The 18954-nt window shown below is 52.8% G+C and overlaps 1 protein-coding gene across 1 annotated transcript in view; it reads left to right on the forward strand.

Annotated features, from left to right (window-relative positions):
• The first annotated feature begins 1025 nt into the window (after positions 1-1025).
• The window catches only part of IRF8 (interferon regulatory factor 8), a 22836-nt gene continuing 4907 nt past the window's right edge, over positions 1026-18954 (forward strand). The window contains exons 1-6 of the mRNA XM_008063808.2: positions 1026-1065; positions 1194-1368; positions 8149-8332; positions 11474-11562; positions 13571-13673; positions 14866-14913. Coding sequence (XP_008061999.1) covers positions 1195-1368; positions 8149-8332; positions 11474-11562; positions 13571-13673; positions 14866-14913 — 598 coding nt within the window. The 5' untranslated portion in view covers positions 1026-1065; position 1194. The remainder of the gene's footprint in view (positions 1066-1193; positions 1369-8148; positions 8333-11473; positions 11563-13570; positions 13674-14865; positions 14914-18954) is intronic.

Here is an 18954-nt window from a genome sequence, read left to right on the forward strand (position 1 = left end):
TGTCAAGGCTGCTGACCGGTATTTTGCCTTATGGACCATCACGGCTCTGAATGTGATCATGTTCTTGGGGACATTATGTCTTATCATCGCTGATTGCTTCAAACTTGTTTACCCGAAGAGGTCACATTTTCAGGAGAATAGAAGTGCTATTTTTTTTTTTTTTGGGTGGGCGTCTGTCCAGCTGTCTGGGGGATTTCCAGTACTGTTCTTGTAAATGTTGACTGGAAGTCAATATGGCCTGATGGTTCTCGCTCTCTTTCTCTGTGCTTTTGGGAAAGCCATCTGCTCTGGCAGGAGTGTCCTTCCAAAGGATGTCTGTGGGTGCCCTGGATGGCTAGAGCCCTAGATTGCGGCGTCTTCTGGAAGACCGAGCCCATTGAACTTGGCTCTGTCCTGTAGCTCAGTATATCCCTTTACTCGTGTCCCAGTATCTCGTTTGGTCCTAAGAGTTCCCGAGGAGGAAGCTTTGGTTAATAATAGTGTCGTGTGACATCGTTCAGGCCCTGTCTCAGGTGCTTCTTGGGCATCATTTGAATTTTCTCTAGATTCTGTCAAGTACCTGCAGTTACCTTTGAGTGTCAGGTGGGTTAGGGTAGCGGATTCTCCAAGGTTAAGCGATGATCCAGGGTCCCCCCAGCCAAGAGGCGGCAGGACTCGATGGGACCCTGGCTACGTCCCCGCCCAGACTCATGCTCTTATCACAAAACCAGCTGTGAAGGAACCACCTGGAAGAGGTGGCTTGGAGAGCTTCCTCTTTATCAGGCGGCACAGGTGCTGTTTCTGTCACGGAATATGGGTCAGACTGGGCAGTTGGTACCCGAATTGGTTCTTAGAATAACGGGCTGCTCAGTAAAGGGGCTTGATGTTGTTAAAAAAAAAAAAGGGACTGTTCAACGTGGCTGAGTCTTCCTGGAAGGAAACGCCGCATGAGAGCTGGAAGGGCACAGGCAGATCCGGAGGAGGGGCCCAGAGGGACCGGCCGGTGGCTGTGGGCTTCCCATAGAGCTTTCAGTTTTCATTCAGGGCTTTGAGGTCACGGAGGCCAGCGAGGCCTTCTCAGGGCAAGTGGCCCAGAGTCCCCTAGGCCGGCACCTTTGCTGTGAACCCCCGAGTTTCCTGTTAGCAATTCTTGGGCTGCTGTGCAGAATGAGATGCCATCCGCGAGTCACAGAGTGCGTTTATGTCTTTCCAAGGATGTGCGACCGGAATGGCGGGCGTCGGCTTCGACAGTGGCTCATTGAACAGATCGACAGTAACATGTACCCAGGCCTGATCTGGGAGAACGATGAGAAGAGCTTGTTCCGGATCCCGTGGAAACATGCTGGAAAGCAAGATTATAACCAAGAAGTGGACGCCTCCATCTTCAAGGTAAAGACCCCGGGTCCTCCCAGCGTGAGTTCAGTTTCTGTTTTCCCTCGTGGACTGGGGTGTTGAGTTGAGTGACGTCTCTCCGATTAATCTGGATTTTAAAAGACAAGTACAGAATATTTCTCAAAAATGTACCTTAGCTGGGCATGGTGACTCACGCCTGTCACCTCAACACTTTGGGAGGCCAAGGTGGCAGGATCGCTTGAGCCTAGAAATTCAGACTACCCTGAGCAACATAGTGAGACCTCTCCAAATAAAAAACTTAGTCAGGCGTGGGAGCACTTGCCTGTAGTCCCAGCTACTCAGGAGGCTGAGGTGGAAGGATCACCTGAACCCGGGAGGTTGAGACTGCCGTGAGCTGGAACCATGCCATTGCACTCTAACCAGGGCAACACAGTGAGATCCTGACTCAAAAAAAAAGTGTGCACAAGCTGCTTTTACATGTTACACTATGCAGTCACTGTTGAGATTGGCTGTATTGCTGGCACTTGTGTTGCTTACCTGCTCTGCTGTTTTTCTTTTCATGAGACTAACTGGTCAAGGGGGAGAAGAGACTTCTTGGGGACCCTCCCACTAAGATTCCCCAAGCTGCCGTCAGAGGTGTCGCGGTATACCGGGGAGGTTTCTTCTGTTTGGCATTGGAGGCCCCTCAGGAGAGGGTGATGCCATCTGCTGTTCCCTCTGGGGCGGGTTGTGTAGGGGTCCTGACCCTGCAGCAGATGTCTGAAATGGTCTTCCCTCCCTTGAGAGTGACAAGTATCCCAGGCGCAAAGAGACACGTGCTTCAGTCCTGCCCTCTGCACCATGGCAGGATGATGGACCGAGGGCTCGTTCTGGACCGTGCCTGGCCCCATGGTTACTTTCCTTTTCTCTCACGCAGCCCTCTCTGGGGAGGCTGCTCTCATCCTCGTTCTCTGGAGGCGCACAGAGAAGTGGTGTGTCCGATGTCTCTCCTTCTTGCACGATGGCGCCAGCGTTCAGACGCAGGTGGCCCAACCCTGAGCCCATGGTTCTGACCCCAGGGCTGCTGGTAAACAGAATTCTTGCCGTCATAGCTCAATTCAGGTAAAGGAACCAGGAGCTGGGGCAGCATAGCTCTGCAGACCAGCTGTGTCACTGAGTTCCCTGTGGGCATCTCTAAGGCTCCAGATGTCCAGTTTCAACCCTGGGAGATTTGGAGCCCTGGGTCGAGCTCAGCGCAGACTTCCATGTTTGCAAACATGTGCACCGCATGATCTGACTCAGCCCAGGTTGCCAGCCACTGCCATGTGTGCTTATTCTGTGGGCATTTGGGGGCTGGGGTGGGGAGGGGCGAGTGAGTTTGAGAGATGGGTAGGGGTTGGGCTGAGTCGCAGAGGATCAGAATGAGACCCGAGACAGTGAACAAGGGGGATACTGAGGCTGCAGGACCCCGTGGCCATGCTGGATGTCCAGTCACAGATGACTGCCTCCTCACACCAGAGAACAAAAAGGACGCAAGATCACACTTTGATCCCAGAGCGTGAACGCGAGCAGGTCAAGATTGGCTTAAGATGTGTTCCAGCCCCTGGAGGCTACCCAACTGATGTTTGCAGAGGCGCTTTGCATTTTAGTAACTCCCTGAAATCTGTAATTCGGGTCGCAGGTCTCTTGAGAATCTGCTGCCCGTTAATGCCCATGCCAGGAAAAATGGGCACATGGGAATGCTTTGCACCCACCTTGGAGGGGTCCTGGGGTGCCCACGTGTCCTCCAGATGCTTTCAGACCCAGAACCCCAGGCAGAAGACCGGGCGCCACTGGGTTTTGCCAGGCCGGGACCTTCTTCTTCGCCCTCAGTTGTGATGCATTTCTCTCTTGTATACCTGAGGAGCCTTTTTGCCTTTGGTGTCATGGTGAACTGCTCTTGGGGACGCTACCGCCAATTTACACAGTGCCCAAGTCCCTCCCCGTCAGTTGTGAATTTTGGATCCCAGATGAGCCTAGAAGCCAGGGCTCCTCAGCCATGGCACTGCTGTTGTGGAGGCCAATGATTGTTTTTAGGGGAGTGCCCTGTGCCTTGTAGGATTTTAGTGGCACCCCTGGCCTCTACCCACTAGGTGCCAGCAGCAGCCCTTCCCTTAGCGTGACAACAAAAATGTCTCGGACATGGCCAGATGCACCTCCCCCTCCCCCTCGAGAACCCTGCTGTGAACTGACCACAGCCGGGATCAGCAGGTTTAACCCGAGCGTTGGGTGCTGGGGGCACGGTTGCAGGCTGAACACCAGTCAGACGTCTTCAAGAGGCCGGCAGGGGTGTGCAGCCCAGGCGTGTGGCTTGCGGATGGGACGCAGGCTTCTCCCCAACCCTGTCCCCTGCTCAGCTTGCGCTCTGGGGGTCATGCCATAAAGCCCCAGATTTATATACGTCTTATGCAATGCTCTTCATGGCCGTTTCAACAGCGTCCGACGTTTCCGTTGGTTACGTAGTCGCTCAATGTGGCAATCTGAAATGAGTCTACAATCTCAGCAGGGAGGGAGGTCGGAGGGAGAGGCGGGCGGGAGCGTGACACTGCATCAGCAAGAGCCCGACGCGGGCTTCCTGAGCTGTGCCTGCTCCCGTCTGTTCTGGGAGGTCCATCTCTGGGATGTCGCTTTGACCCTGAAGAAGCCAACAATGAGATTCTGGTTAGATAGGGCCTCCTTCGGGGTTTTCTGGTTAAGCAGAGATCTGTTTCTTTCTAGCTTTCAAAGAAAACCTTTCAAAAATCTAGGAGTTAAGGATGGAACTAGAGTCTATAATACTGAGTGACCTCTCACAAAAACAAAAATCCGAATATCACATGTTCTCACTCATATAATGGACCTTGAACATCCAATGCAATACTATGAGAAAATGACGGATGGTACTGGGAAACTATGGGGGGGAGGGGGATGGGATTAACAGTAGCAAATATCTGTCGGGGGATGGGAAAACACTTCTTATCTACAGGGTGCCTGAATGAAACGTCATTGTACACCTACCCTTAACTGTACCCCACAAAACCATAATAAAAACTACTGATTAATGAAAAAAAAAAAAAAAAAAAAGAAAAAGTAGAGCTTTGTTTCCCTGTGTTGATAGGTGGGTCATCAGAGAGGCTGCTTAAACCGGACCCTCGGTCCTTGTCTGCAGGCTTCCTCCTGAGGCCAGCTTGGTGGTGCAGACCCTGAATGGGGGGGGGGGTGAAAAATACCTTTGGCTCACTTTGATCCAATCCTGAGTCCACTGATGGGACCCTGAAATCCACTCATATTTATTTATTTTTTAAAAGTATTTTTCTCTTTTTCATAGAGATGGGGCTTATCCAGTTAAGTGAGATTATTGTTTATTGGCTGCTCACCGACAGGTATTGTGATAGGCCTGAGTGAGTTAAAGCTTACTTAGAGCACAGGTATTTCAAAATTCAGCAGGTCTGGAAGGGGGAAAAAACCAGCATTTAATTTTAAAAACGCAACACAGATGTTAAATGAGGAAGGCTTCCTGCTCCGAGAGTGACGCTGGCTGCCCAAGCTGTGTGTCCGGAGGAGATTCAGAGGAGGCTGATTGGGCCATGGTGGCCATCGTTGGTGTGCCTCCAATTCACTGTCTTCTGTGTACTTTTAGCTCTAGATGGAGAAGGATCTTGAGGGATCATCCAGCTAAGTTGGCTTTTTATTATTTATTTATTTATTTGAGTTGGGGCCTCACTCTGTTGCCCAGGCTGGAGTGCAGTGGCACGATCACGGCTCACTACAGCCTCGACCTATTCAGCTCCGGTGATCCTCCCACCTCAGCCTCCTGAGTAGCTAGGATTACGGGCATGTGCCACCACACTTGGCTAATTTTTAAAAAAAATTTTTGTGGAGATGAGATCCCACTATGTTGCCCAGGCTGGTCTTAAACTCCTGGCCTCAAACGATTTGACCTTCCAAGGTGCTGGGATTACAGGCATCAACCACTGTACCTGTCCTAAGTTGGCCCTTTAGAGCTGGCCAGAGGCCTGGAGAGGCCCCAATACCTGCTGCATCCCAGACACAGGGCAGGCTATGGCCAGGGAACTGCTGACAGCCCTGGCCGCTTCCCAGCTGTTTTGGTGGGTGGTGTGGCCTGGCCCTGCTCCCAGGTGAGTGTGAGCTTTGAATGAACGAATGTGGCTTCACCTGGGAGTGCTGGCGTTCCGGATGTGTACCAGCTGGCCGTGACATTGCCTCTGCCATGCCTTGAAATCCATGCATCTCAAGGTCCACTTGGAACACAAGTTAGTTAGTGGTTCTCAAATGGTGATGCTCCTGGCATCTTGTGGGTTGAGGCCAGGGATACTGCCAGACATCCCACTGTGCACAGGATGGCCCCTGCTGCAAAGGTCATCCCATCTGACATGTCAGTTGTGCAAGGTGGAGAAGCCCTGACTTAAAGAAATACAAATTGAAATTATTGTTCATTTTTTTTTTTTTTGAGTCAGTGTCGCACTGTCACCCAGGCTGGAGTGCAGGGGCACACTCACAGCTACCACAGCCTTAACCTGCTGGGTTCAGGTGATCCTTCTGCCTCAGCCTCCTGAGTGGCTGGGACTACAGGTACATGCTACCACACCTGACTAATGTTTTGATTTATTGCAGAGACAAGGTCTCACCAAGTTGCCTAGGCTGGTCTTGAACCCCTGGGCTTAGACACTCCTCTCGCCTCGGCCTCCCAAAGTGCTGGAATTACAGACCACCATACCTGGTCTGAAATTGCTGTTCATTTAGTACATAGTTTGCTCTTATATATATTTTAAAACTCAATAACAACAACACCCAAACCAATGCATGGTCAGCGATGCAGTTAATAAAGAAAAGAGTTGAAGACTGTTTACTTTTTTTTGAGTTGGAGTCTCACTCTGTCACCCAGACTGGAGTGCAATGGCCGCTCCCGGTCACCGCAGCCTTGACCTGCTGGGGTCCGGCGATCCTTCCGCCTCGGCCTCCCAAGTAGCTGGAACTACAGGTGTGCGCTACCACACCCGGCTAATTTTTTGATTTTTATTGTAGAGATGAGGTCTTGCCAAGTTGGCCAGGCGGGTCTCGAACCCGCGGGCTCAGGCAATCCACTCATCTCAGCCTCCCAAAGCGCGGGATTACAGGCTGAGCCACCGAGCCCGGCCAAGACTGTTTACTTTAAAAAATATTTCTAGAGGGCAGTTTTACGTCTATGTTGGAAAAGGGAGGCTCTGGCTCATGCTCAGTGATAGGAATGTTCTTCCAGTTTCTTTATCTCTGGTATAGTTGCAACATTTTGCACCAACAGAGTAGAAAGCACTGACCTTGAACTATAAACCTTGTCCTGTTTGATAGGGAAAAAACGCCAGGGAGACTTTCAAGGAGCTGTGTCTCATGGGGTCATTACGGAGTTTCTGGAAGTGTGTTCTCCTGGCCAACTAAATCAGGTGCCCTGGATGCTGGCTAAAGACACAGGTTCCCTGCACCACCTCCCCAGTGAGGATCTTTTTTTTTTTTTTTTTGAGTCGGAGTCTTGCTCTGTCGCCCAGACTGGAGTGCGGTGGCCGGGCCTCAACCTGCTGGGCTCCGGTGATCCTTCCACCTCAGTCTTCCAAGTAGCTGGAACTACAGGCGTGGGCTACCACACCCAGCTAATTTTTTGATTTATTGTAGGGATGAAGTCTCGCCAACTTGCCCAGGCGGGTCTTGAACCCGCAGGCTCAGGCAATCCACTCACCTCAGCCTCCCAAAGCGCGGGATTACAGGGTGAGCCACCGAGCCCGGCCCAGTGAGGATCTTGAGGGGCAAGGTCCAGGAATCTGCATCTTGACAAGCCTCCTGGGAGATTAGTATATGCATTAAGCTTGAGAGCCCTTGCTGTGGCAGGAAGTCCGTTGGGTTGGAAGTGGGCACAGCTGGCATTGAGTCCTGGGCTGGGCCACTTTGGGAAAACAACTTGCCTCTTGGAAATGCATTTTCCTGGAAGGAATTGAAAATACCCTATGGATCTCATAGTATTTTAGGCTGGAGGACCCTGACTAGTTTTGCGTAAAAGCAAAGGTAATTCTCACCTGATGGTGGCTAAGGAGGTGTGTCCGTGTTCCAGTTCTGAAATCTTAAAATATGCCCTTTCTCATGTCTTGTGTTTTAAAGCCTGCCACATTCTACATTTTGATCTTAAGATCTCAGCTTTGAATTTGTAGTCCTAGTTCGGATCCTAAGGTTTGCAGAGGTCAGAAAACAGAGCTGTAAAAAAGACAATAAATGGAAAACATTTCATTGCTTTTTAAATAGCACCTTGTAGAGAAAAGTTGAGAATAAATGCAAAACAAAGTATCTATTAAAAGTAGCAAGGGATGGATGACCACATTCAGGCTTTTTGCAAATGTTCCCTTTTCATGCTAAATTTCAGAGGTTGATTTGAAAAAGCAACAACTTGTTCTTTGTTTTGAACATTCTAGTGAAACCATGGGCAACTTCCTCTTTGTGCTGCTTAACCTCAGGAGTCTTTGGGCTCCGTGGTCCAGGGAAGGACTTTGCTAAAAGGCACATGCTAGGGATGTGCCCGGGAGGATCCTGGGGCCTGGGTTCGAATTCTGGCTCAGCTGGGTGAACTTGGTGGGGTCCCTTCCCCAGCCTGGGTCTTTTCACATCTGGCAGAGAGCAGGGCCAGATGGGTGTTTCTTGGAGTCCTGAAACTGAACCAGAGCTGATGGCCCACGAAGACTCATGGGAGGGCAAGGATGGCTGGGTTCTCAACCCAGTGATGGACATTTGTGATTGGGTCCGGCTTTGTATTTACTGTGCTTCTGTTTCATTCTTCAGGCCTGGGCAGTTTTTAAAGGGAAGTTTAAAGAAGGGGACAAAGCTGAACCAGCCACTTGGAAGACGAGGTTACGCTGTGCTTTGAACAAGAGCCCTGATTTTGAGGAAGTGACAGACCGGTCCCAGCTGGACATTTCCGAGCCATACAAAGTGTACCGAATCGTCCCCGAGGAAGAGCAAAAATGTAAATATCCCTGGTGGGCACCAAACCTCCCAAGAGTGGCCCTGGTCTGCAGTCCTTGCTGCAGGGAGCGTGGGTCTGGGGCAGACACAGGGTCTGGGGCACGTGGTTATAGTTGAACGAGACAGTTCTCTCCTTTGTGCAAGCAGATGCTGGGATCTCCTTCTGCTGACCGCATACACCAGCTGCTGTCCCTGTGGTGCAGTGGTGGAGGGCGTGGCGTGGGGATGAGGGGAGGGGGAGGAGGTTGGCCGCAGCCCAGTAACAGTGCTCACTTACTGCCAGATCCTGGACTTTAGTATATGCGTTAAGTTTGAGAGCCCTTGGGCTCAGTAATGCCCCTGGACAGGAACAAGGACCCTGCAACAGTTTCTGACGAGGAAGCCTGTTCTTCTTCCAGCAGCTGGCAGAGGAGGCTAGGAGATGGTACGGTAGATGGGGAGGGATAGGCTAAGAGTCAGGGTCAAGTTCTCAAACAGAGTTGCAGAAGGCGCCCATGGTGTTAGATCCTGATGCTTGTTTGGGAACTCTGGGCTGGGATCATGCCTGAGGGCTCTTCCGGTTCTCATCGACTGTCTGACTGGACAATGCAGCCGTTGTTTGGGGCCGTTGGTGGCTTTCTCATCTGCAGGTCAGCCCCAACTCCAGGGAGCCTGAACCCTAGTTGATGATAACTAGTTAGGAAGCGAGCTGCCCTTCCCTTGAGAATCAGATGACCTCGGGGCATTTCCACAGAGCACTCTGGGGAGGCTCTGGAGGGGCAGGCCGTTTTCATCTTTCTGTCGCATTTCCCAGTTTGGGATACTTACTCGTCATCAAAAAGTAAATTGTGATTCGAAGGAGTAGAGAAGTGTCTGTTGACCCCCGCCTCTGGCTCTCAAATCCCAAGAAAGCATTTGTGATGGGACCGAAGCAGGGTGAGCAGAGACCCGCCCCATGCCCCCTTCCTTATACCCATGCTCTGGCAAGACATCAGTAATCAATCAAGATGTCCCAAGCTCGGTTCTGGCCTCAGAATCCTCCCTGAAGCTGTGCCGTGCAGCTGCCATGAATCATGGCTGACTCCAGAGAAAATCTCATCACAGCACTGTCTCGAGACGTTCTCTTAACAGTGATCTTCGTAGCCATTCACTGTAGCAATTAGAACACTGGCACATCCTGATTTTCTCCTTAGATGCTTAAGAATCGTTCAGTAATGCCTTCAAAAAACAGACGGCCTGGAAACTTCTTGGGCCTGTGCAGAAATTCCAGCTTTGCACTTTTGAGAATGTTGATATGAAACTATTTAAGAAGTTAAAATGTATGGCGAACCTCTGAACTCATTGATGAGGGAACCAGGATGATGATGAGGATTGTCGGGCAGAGAATGGGACACTGGTGTGGTTGGTCAGTGAGAGACAGCGTGGAGCCAGGCCGGCGACCGTCCGACTGGACCGCGCAGCTGTTGTTTGGGGCGTGGGTAGCTTCATCACCTGCAGGTCAGCCCCCAACTCAACGGAGCCTAAACCCTAGTTGATGATAGCGAGTAAGGAAGTGGGCTGCCCTTCCCTGGAGAATCAGATGATCTTTGGGGGTAGCTCCACATAGCACTGCTTCATCAGCGTCACTCCCTGACGGCCAAGATACCCCTAAGGCTCCCATGATGGCTGTTATTATTATTATTATTATTATTTATTTTGAGTCAGAGTCTCACTGTTGCCCAGGCTGGAGTTCACTGGCACACTCACGGCCACCGCAACCTTGACCTGCCGGGCTCAGGTGATCCTTCTGCCTCAGCCTTCCAAGTACTTGGAACTACAGGCATGTGCCACCATGCCCGGCTAGTTTTTTGATTTATTGTAGAGACGAGGTCTCGCCAGGTTGCCCAGGCTGGTCTCGAACCCCTCAGGCAGTCCTCTCGTCTTGTCCTCCCAGAGTGCTGGGATGACAGGCATGAGCCATTGTGCCCGGTGGCTGTTTTTATTAAGAGTTGATACAGAGCTCACCTACCTTTCGCTGTGGCATTCACCCTGTCAGCCTTGTTCAGTGGGGCGGGGCAGCCGGTACTACTGTGATCCACAGCAGCTCTGGAGGGGCAAGCCATCGTCATCTTTCTGTCACATTTCCCAGTTTTGGATGCTTTTTTGTCACCAAAAAGTAAATTGTGATTTGAAGAAATAGAAACATTTCTGTTGATCTCCCTCCCCCAGGACCAGTCAAGCTTGAACCGGCAGGTGAACCTGACTTGTTTATAGCTGGGATGCAGCCAGCATCACCTGTAGGCGGAATGTTAGACAAGAAGCAGGGTGTCCTCAGGGGGCAAAGCCACGTCACATTTGCATAGTGCCCAAGCAGCCCTCCCCAGGGGCACCCACCTGCTCCCTACTTCCCCATCAGCAGCTCTTACGTGGATGCTTGAATCTGTTGGACTGGAATCAGAATTCAACTAGGAAGAAACAATGGATAAACCTTCCAGCTTGCTGGGACCAAGGAGTCCCCCACAAGTGTATCTCAGTTTTGACGCATCTCCCATTGAGAAGCTTAGGAAGGTGACTTGCTGACCAGGGAAGGGGCGTGAGATGGTGAGACCAGGCCGGCCTGGAATGCCCGTGGTGGCAACACTGTTCGCCTCCAGGCAGCTCGTGATGGAGGTGGGCACGGGCCGGGCACCGTGTGTCTCTCTGCCGTGGTGTGTGTGCATGTAGTTGTGTGCTCAGATGCACCAAGGCATGCTCGGAAAGGCCCCAAACAGACTTCCTGCCAACTGGCTTTAAAAAAAAGACTCCAGCCTGCCAACACATGCTGCCAGGGGAGCTTTGAGCATCTTCAAATGCTGCAGCTTGTGAATGTGACCTTTGTGTGTTAGTCAGCATCCGCTGTGAAGTCTGTCTGATAGAGTCATTTTGGGGTCTCAGTAAACAGAAGGAGCAGACCCAGTGCTATCTTTATCCTTCTGTGAAACAGCCACGCCACTGCCAGCTTCTCTCTTTTGACTTTGCTGATCCGATGACTGAGCTCGGGAGGCAAGGTCCATGCCTTTCCCAGGGGGACACTCATTAATGTCCGTCTCCTTAAACTCAGCATGTGCAAAGGGTGGTCTGTGGCCTTTTTGATGTTGCCATGCCTTAGTGCCACGCATCACGGGGTCTGTCTGCTTTTCCGTAGGCAAACTAGGCGTGGTGACTCCTGGCTGCATGAACGAAGTCATAGATATGGAATGTGGGCGCTCTGAGGTCGACGAGCTGGTCAAGGAGGTAAGCAGAGGCAGCACTTTGGGGTCCGGCCCTGCCAGCGAGAGCCCCGTGTCTTCGGGCAGGGAGCAGCAGTGTCCTTGCCCTGCCAAGGTGACCAGCGCCTCCACCTGTGTGAGGACGGGTTGGGCCTCCTTCCCCACTGGCCTCTGGGTATGGGTCAGCCCCTCACATCAGATCCCTTCTGGTCCCTCGGGTGGGGCCTGAGCCACCACCCTGGGCCAGCGAAGTCGCTTCAAGCTCTGAACTTTCCATGTGTTAAACCTCTTTGGGTGGCAGTCTTAAAATGTGTCACGAATCCCCTTGCCTTGTCCGGTAGGCTTGAGTGGACAAAACATAAACTTCCCTCACTGTCTTCATGGTGTAGATAACTGCCAGCTCTCGTGGTTGTTGTATTGTTTACTTTTTTTTTTTTTTGAGTTGGAATCTCACTCTGTCACCCAGTCTGGAGTGCAGTGGCCGCTCCCGGCCACCGCAGCCTCGACCTGCTGGGCTCCGGTGATCCTTCCGCCTCAGCCTTCCCAGTATCCGGAATTACAGGCATGTGCTACCACGCCCGGCTGATTTTTTGATTTATTGTAGAGATGAGGTCTCGCTGCCCAGGCGGGTCTCGAACCCGCGGGCTCAGGCAATCCGCTCACCTCAGCTTCCCAAAGGTGCGGGATGACAGGCTGAGCCACCGAGCCTGGCTGTATTGTTTACTTTTTAACATGCAGGTTTTATTCCTAAGTGAGTTGGAAAACCACACAGCCAGCCTTGTTAGAATTGTACACAAACTCAGAGTTCATAGGCTTGGAGTAAGGGCCTCATGGGATCTCTTTCAACAAAAACATATGGTTTTTTGCATACCCATTTTAGCTATCTGGCTACCCAGAGTTTAGCCTCCTGGATGTGTTTTTTATGGATATCACAAGGTGGGACATTTGCATAACTAAAACAGTCTCGAGCAGCCCTTGCAAAAGGTGTTATGAGTGCTAGAACCATTCTTTTTTTTTTTTTTTTTTTTTGAATCAGCGTCTTACTCTGTCACCCAGACTGGAGGAGTGTAGTGATACGCTCACAGCCACCACAGCCTTGACCTGCTGGGCTCTGGCAATCCTTCTGCCTCAGCCTTCCAAGGAGCTGGAACTACAGGCACACACTACCATGCCCGGCTAATTTTTTGATATATTGTAGAGTCGAGATCTCACCAAGTTTCCCAGGCTGGTCTCAAACCTCTGGGCTCAGGCAGTCCTCTTGCCTTGGCTTCTCAAAGTCTTGGGATTCTAGGCTTGAGCCACTGTGCCTGGCCGGAACAATTCTTCATGGTAACATGGCGATCATGGGAGCCTTAGGGATAGCTTGAGTGTCAGGGAGTGACGGAACAGAGCCCACTCCAAGCTGCTGTCTCTTCTGCCGGGGCAGCTGCCAAGTTTCTGGGTGGTCTTTGGCAGCGGACTGCGTGGTCTCCTAGCCTTGTGTCCCACACCAGTGTCCTGTTTCCGTGCAGGGTCTTTTCTGCTGACTCAGCCATGAGAGTCAGATCATCAGATTGCCATACCGGGGTCACAAGAAAAGCAGACTTGGAAACATGCCACATTTGGATTAATCAACCTCTGCAGGGAAAAGGGTCAGAGACTGAACATCTCACTCCTGACTGAGAGTCGGGAAAACGTGGTAGGCTTTGCTCAGAGTCACCGTTTGTGGGTGTCTCAGAGCTTGCCCGTGTCTGCAGGGCATCGGAGAGGCGAAAAATATGGGACATGCAGTTTGCAACAGCGACTTTGTGGAAGAGGTTGGGAGTCTCACTGGTGGCCTCCTAAGAGCCCAGGAGTTCAGCTACGTGGCTCAAGCATGAAGCCTGGCGTAGTTGTGGGCTGGGGTCTTTGAAGTCTCAAGTGGAGTCTGACTTCGGTCCCATGAAATGAAGGTGACTGTGGTGCTAGCTACACATAGGCTGTTCATTTTCAAAAACACTGGAGCCCGCATGGGGCTCTATGGCTGACTGTCCTCTCTCGCCCTGACCCTGCAGCCTCCTGTGGATGATTACATGGGGATCAAAAGGAGCCCCTCCCCGCCTGAGGCCTGTCGGAGTCAGCTCCTTCCAGACTGGTGGGCACAGCAGCCCAGCGCAGGTGAGGGTGGTGCGGGGTCATCACCAGGTGAGGTCTGAAGGCTATGACGTCCGCTGCCAGCCTTGTCCAGCTGGGGCGGGGTAGAGGTAGGGTAGTTGGCGTCACTATGACCCACGTCTGCTGAAGCTAAACTGAGCCCTGAGAGAGCGTGGCCTGGGCTGCTTACGATGAGGGCAGTGCCCAGCTGTGCTCTGGGCCCTGCCTCCACTGCTTCCCAGGGGGATGTGAGCTGCTCGTCCCATGGGTGATGTCCACACTCTGTCCACACTCCTGGAGGGGGCCTGGTGAGCTTCTCCGGGACAGGGAAGATGCAGCTCTTGACCAAGCTGGCCCCACTCCTTGGGCACCACCTTTGGTCCTCCAGTCTGTTACGGCATTAGGGACCTCTCAGAGCCAAAGCTAGCCCAGGGCATCTGGAGGGAGGAAAGCTGGGACCAGGAATTTTGAGATGGATCAGAACACTGGATTTAAATCTCACGTTGGGAAGGTGCGTTCCTTGTTTGAGTTTCAGTTTACTCATCCGTAAAATGAAGAAACCAGAGTCTGTCCCTCAGTCACGAGGGTGACACGGGTCATTCAGCCTTCTACTAGCTTCGGATGAACTCACCTGGACTCCCCAGCTGCTTGAAGTGACCCCTCCTGGGTGCAGTTGCCCGCAGCCCATGGGCGAGTTAGGATCCTCCCCCAACCTCCCTCCAACCCCAGGTTCCCTGTGGGAGGTGAAAGGCGGCAGCTGACCCTGCGGACCTCAAAGACTGCGGGGCTGTGGGTGGCAGGGTGAGCTAGGAGCCCTGGGAAAGGCCCCTCTCTGTGTGACAGGGACGCCTTTGGGAAATGTGCACGGACCCCACCGATGAGCCCTGGCGGCTGGGCACGTGGTCCGGTGATATTTCGGGGACAGGTGCTTGGGGTGGGAAGGAAATGTAGCCTCCCAGGGTCACACTGACACATGGTCAGAAATCCTGCAGTATAGACGAAGTCTCCCCGCCTGCCGCTCTGACTTTCTGCTTTTGTGAAACAATGGGTCACGGCTCCGATGGGAAAAGCACCCGATTGGGTGGAAGTGAGTGGCTCCTGCAGCCCCGACACATGCCGGGAGCAGTGCCTTCAGGGATGCTCAGAGAGGGGCCATGGGTGGGTCCCCACGCACCCAGCTGACTGGGGCTGATTTGCTTTTCCGGTCCTCCCACAGGCTTGTCGCTGGTGACGGGGTACACAGCCTACGACACGCACCATTCAGGTACGGGCTGCTCTGGGCTCTGTTGAAGACAGAGTCAGAATGAGGGTGTGTGGACCGGTGGGGCCTGGTGTGGGGTTGAGGGCCCGTTTCCTCCTCCTCACCGTGTGTTTGGAAGCAGGCGAGTGGCCCCACTTTGGGCTGTTCCTTGGACCCGACCGGCAGGTAGATCCAGAGGGCTCAGTGGGGCGCAACCGTAGGCAACAGCGCGGCGGGCCCGCTCCAGGCCCGGCGCTGCCCTCTCAGCACATCCCAGCCTCCACTTCCACCACCTCTAGGCGGGTACAGCGATGCCCGTTCCGGGGTCACACAGCTTGAGTGCGGCAGAGCGGGCTCCACCCCACTTCCTGTCCACGCTTTGGCCGACGGCGGACAGCGGGGCCTGTGTGTGTAGTCTGGGCAGTTGAGGACTCCGCCCACCCTCTGCCGCTACCCCTGGAGCTGATGTCAGGGTGCAGTGCCGCGTATTCTGAACAGGGATGCCAGGGCATCTTCCCAGCATCTGCCGGTTCTGTGGGCCGCAAGCAGCCGGGCACATCAGATGTGCCGCAGCACAGAAGGGTTGGGGCCCCGAGACCTGTGGTCAGAGGAGGGAACGGGGCCGTGCGGAGAAACATGTTGGTCGAGGATGTTGCAGGGCAGTTTTGTCGGATGGTGGAGGCAAGTTCCAGACAAGCAACTATGAAGATGCCTCTGCTCCTGTTCACAGCGGCCCTGTGAGCCGGGGCAGGTGAGGAAACTGAGGCTGACAGGTCCAGGGGCTTGCCCACGTCACACAGTGTCTGGCTTCGAGCCTGTTCTCATGCCTCCCTGTGCCGGGCAGCTGCCATGCTCTCAGGAACCCAGTTTCCAGAGACCCTGGGTCGTGGCTTTGAGCCTCTGGTCCGGCTAGATCCTGAACTGTGGGCTGAGGGTCAGCTGACCGATGCTTTCAGGGACAGCTGCATGGCTGGGCACAGGGCTGTGACCATCTCAGTGGTGTGAAGACACAGCTGAGGATGGCGTGCCCTTGAACTAGCCCCGTGCTGACCCAGCGCACAGCAGGTGAAGTGACTCACAGATACCTCCTTATGCAGAGGAAATCCTAAATGTTCTAGAAGTTGTGGGCTTTTGGTACCTCTGTTCAGTTCCCACCCCCACCTCTATGTAAGTGAGTTGATGTTGGGGTCTCTGGTTTTTAACTTTGCAGAGATGAGGTGAAAGGCAATAGGGAATGGGAGAGACTGTGGCAAAGTGTAGAGTCTCAGTGGCACGTGGTGTTGTGTGGACTTGCAGACCTAGCTAGGCCCGACTTTCTGATTTTTCTAGGAGTCTGGACTTGATATCTATTTATTGTAAGCTTCCCTGTAAGATACTGGCAGCAAAACCATCTTCACAGCACCCTACTATGCGGCCAGTCCTAACACACCTGTGGCTGCCAGTGTGCGTTCTCAGCTGCATGTATCTGCAGTGATTAGGGTAACACGATGATGCTTGAAGCTTCACATTGTGGCTTGGCGCCTGAAATGCGGACTTGGAGCCCGCCTGCTGGGTGGGAGTGAGTCTGGGTCATTTCACGAGGCAGTTGCACCGTCAAGCGAGTGGCTGGTATACCTTGTTCACGCCTCAGTTTCCTTCCCTGGAAAATGGATATGGTCATTTACAATCTATCTTACAAGGGTAAATGTGCTGATAGGATTGGGGGCAGTGGCTCACGCCTGTAATCCTAGCACTCTGGTAGGCAGAGGCAGGATTGCTTGAGCCCCGGAGCTTGAGACCAGCCTGGGCAACAAGTGAGACCAGGTCTCTACAAAAATATCCAAAAATTAGCTGGGTATGGTGGCTCATGCCTGTAGTCCCAGCTACTTGGGAGGCTAAAGAGGAAGGATCACCTGAGCCCAGAAGGTTGAGGCTGTGGTGAGCCGTGATGGTGCCACTGCATTCTATCCTAGGCCACAGAGTGAGTCCCTGACTCAAATATATAAATGAATGAATTAATGAATGTGTGGGTCGGTCCAAAGCCCTGGGCACAGCACCTGGTGTGTCCTGTGTGGACCTGGGATGTGACTGATACCTTCACAAGTCTTGTCTCTATACATAATTTGTCCTGTTACCCCAGTTTATTTAATAATCACCTATATGGTGCTTACACATGGCTAGCACAAACACAGGCTCCTGCAGTCCTCTGTGCAGTCCCTGGGGGCGCTTAGCTGATGGGAAACTGAGGCACAGAGTGGTGAAGCTGCTTCCCCAGGTCACGGGGAAGTGGCTGGACTGGACCACGCGTCTGGCAGGTGGGCTCGGGCATCCGTGCCGCTGGCACCTGTGTGACTGCCCTATGGCCACCTGTGTGACTGCCTCATGGGGGTGGGCTGGTGCCCGCGGGCTCCCAGCACTAGGAAGCTGGCCCACCTCCCTTGTCAGGTAGTGCTCCTTCCAGCTGGAGCCTCCCCTGAGCTTAAGACTCTCCTGCCTGGGTGTCTCCAGAGCACTTTGCTGTTCCTGGTGAACCTGTCCTTTCCCACGGCCGGGAGGCACTGGTGCTCAGATAAGGCCCATAAGGAAATGACAGGACAAAGCTCTGAGGGTGACAGAGTCACCTGGAGTGCTTTGTTCATTTGGAGCAAAGTTCGAAAATTGCCTCAGGGTGAAAGAAATGGAGTGTGACCGTCAGCAGGACACAGGAGTGGCAGACTTGGTGTGGTGGGGAGGACGGGGACAGTGATCATGAGACTGGTGCTGCCTCTTCACCTGCTGGTGACCCCGTCTGGGCCTCAGTTTCTCCAGACATCGAACTCCGATGTAGGTGAACATGAAGCTGGTGCACAATAAGCTGTCAGACGATGGGGAGCAGAGTCCAGAGGCAGGGAATGAGGAGTTATGAGTGTCCAGAAGCGTCAGGCCGGGGATGCAGGCGCCAGGCCCCGACTGTGGTGCAGGTGGTACACTGCACAACCCTAGGGGAAGCCATGGAGCTGGGCAGCTTACAACTGTGGGATTCCCAGGGCAGCCCTGGACTGGTCTGGAGTGCTTAGAAGGAGCAAGGACTCACTGGGCTCTTTGTCAAGGCTTAGGGTTCCCGCCCTTGGGTCGCTTGAATGCCACCTCCACAGTTGGTTCTCACAGCCAGCACCACCTGGACTACTAGAAATATTTTTTTTCTCAAATCTCACTTAAAACATTTTTTTTAATTTTAAAAAAATTGTTAGTTAGACTCTCATTGTCACCCAGCCTGGAGTGCAGTGGCACCCAGCCACCACAGCCTTGGCCCACTGTGTTCAGGAGATCCTTCCACCTCAGCCTTCCAAGTAACTGGAACTACAGGCGCACGCTACCATGCCCAGCTAATTTTTTGATTTACTATAGAAACGAGGTTTTGCCAAGCTGCCCATGCTGATCTCGAACCTTTGGACTCAGGCAATCCTCTTGCTTCTGCCTCCCAAAGTGCTGGGATATAGACATGAGCCACCGCGCCTGGCTTTCTCCTCACTTTTTGAAACAAATTTATTTTATTTATTTATTTTTTTGAGTTGGAGTCTCACTCTGTTGCCCAGACTGGAGTGCAGTGGCCGCTCCCGGCCACCGCAGCCTCGACCTGCTGGGCTCCGGCAATCCTTCCACCTCAGCCTTCCGAGTAGCTGGAACTACAGGCGCGCTACCACGCCCGGCTGGTTTTTTGATATATTGTAGAGATGAGGTCTCGCCAAGTTCCCCAGGCGGGTCTCAAACCCGTGGGCTCAGGCAATCCACTCACCTCAGCCTCCCAAAGGACAAATTTATTTTAAATAACAACTCACTGTCATTGCCACTGGTATAAGTGGGAAGTCAGAGGTCAGAAAAAATTCAGGGGAAACCAAATACAGTATTAGTAAGTTCTAGACAGTTTCTCTGTCTGGGGCTTGGAGCCCCAAGTTCAATGCCATTGTTCAAAAGGGGGTTGCCAGGCATTAGGTGTTAGAGACCTGTCGGCACCAAACGGGAGCTTTCTCTTTGACGTCTTAGAACTTGAGAGAATATTGAGAATGGACTAATCTCCATTAGATGTACTGCGCACCCCCCCCCCTC

Source organism: Carlito syrichta, unplaced genomic scaffold (genome assembly GCF_000164805.1).
Source record: "Carlito syrichta isolate Samal-C Ts95f unplaced genomic scaffold, Tarsius_syrichta-2.0.1 Scaffold307050, whole genome shotgun sequence".
Lineage (NCBI taxonomy): Eukaryota > Metazoa > Chordata > Mammalia > Primates > Tarsiidae > Carlito > Carlito syrichta.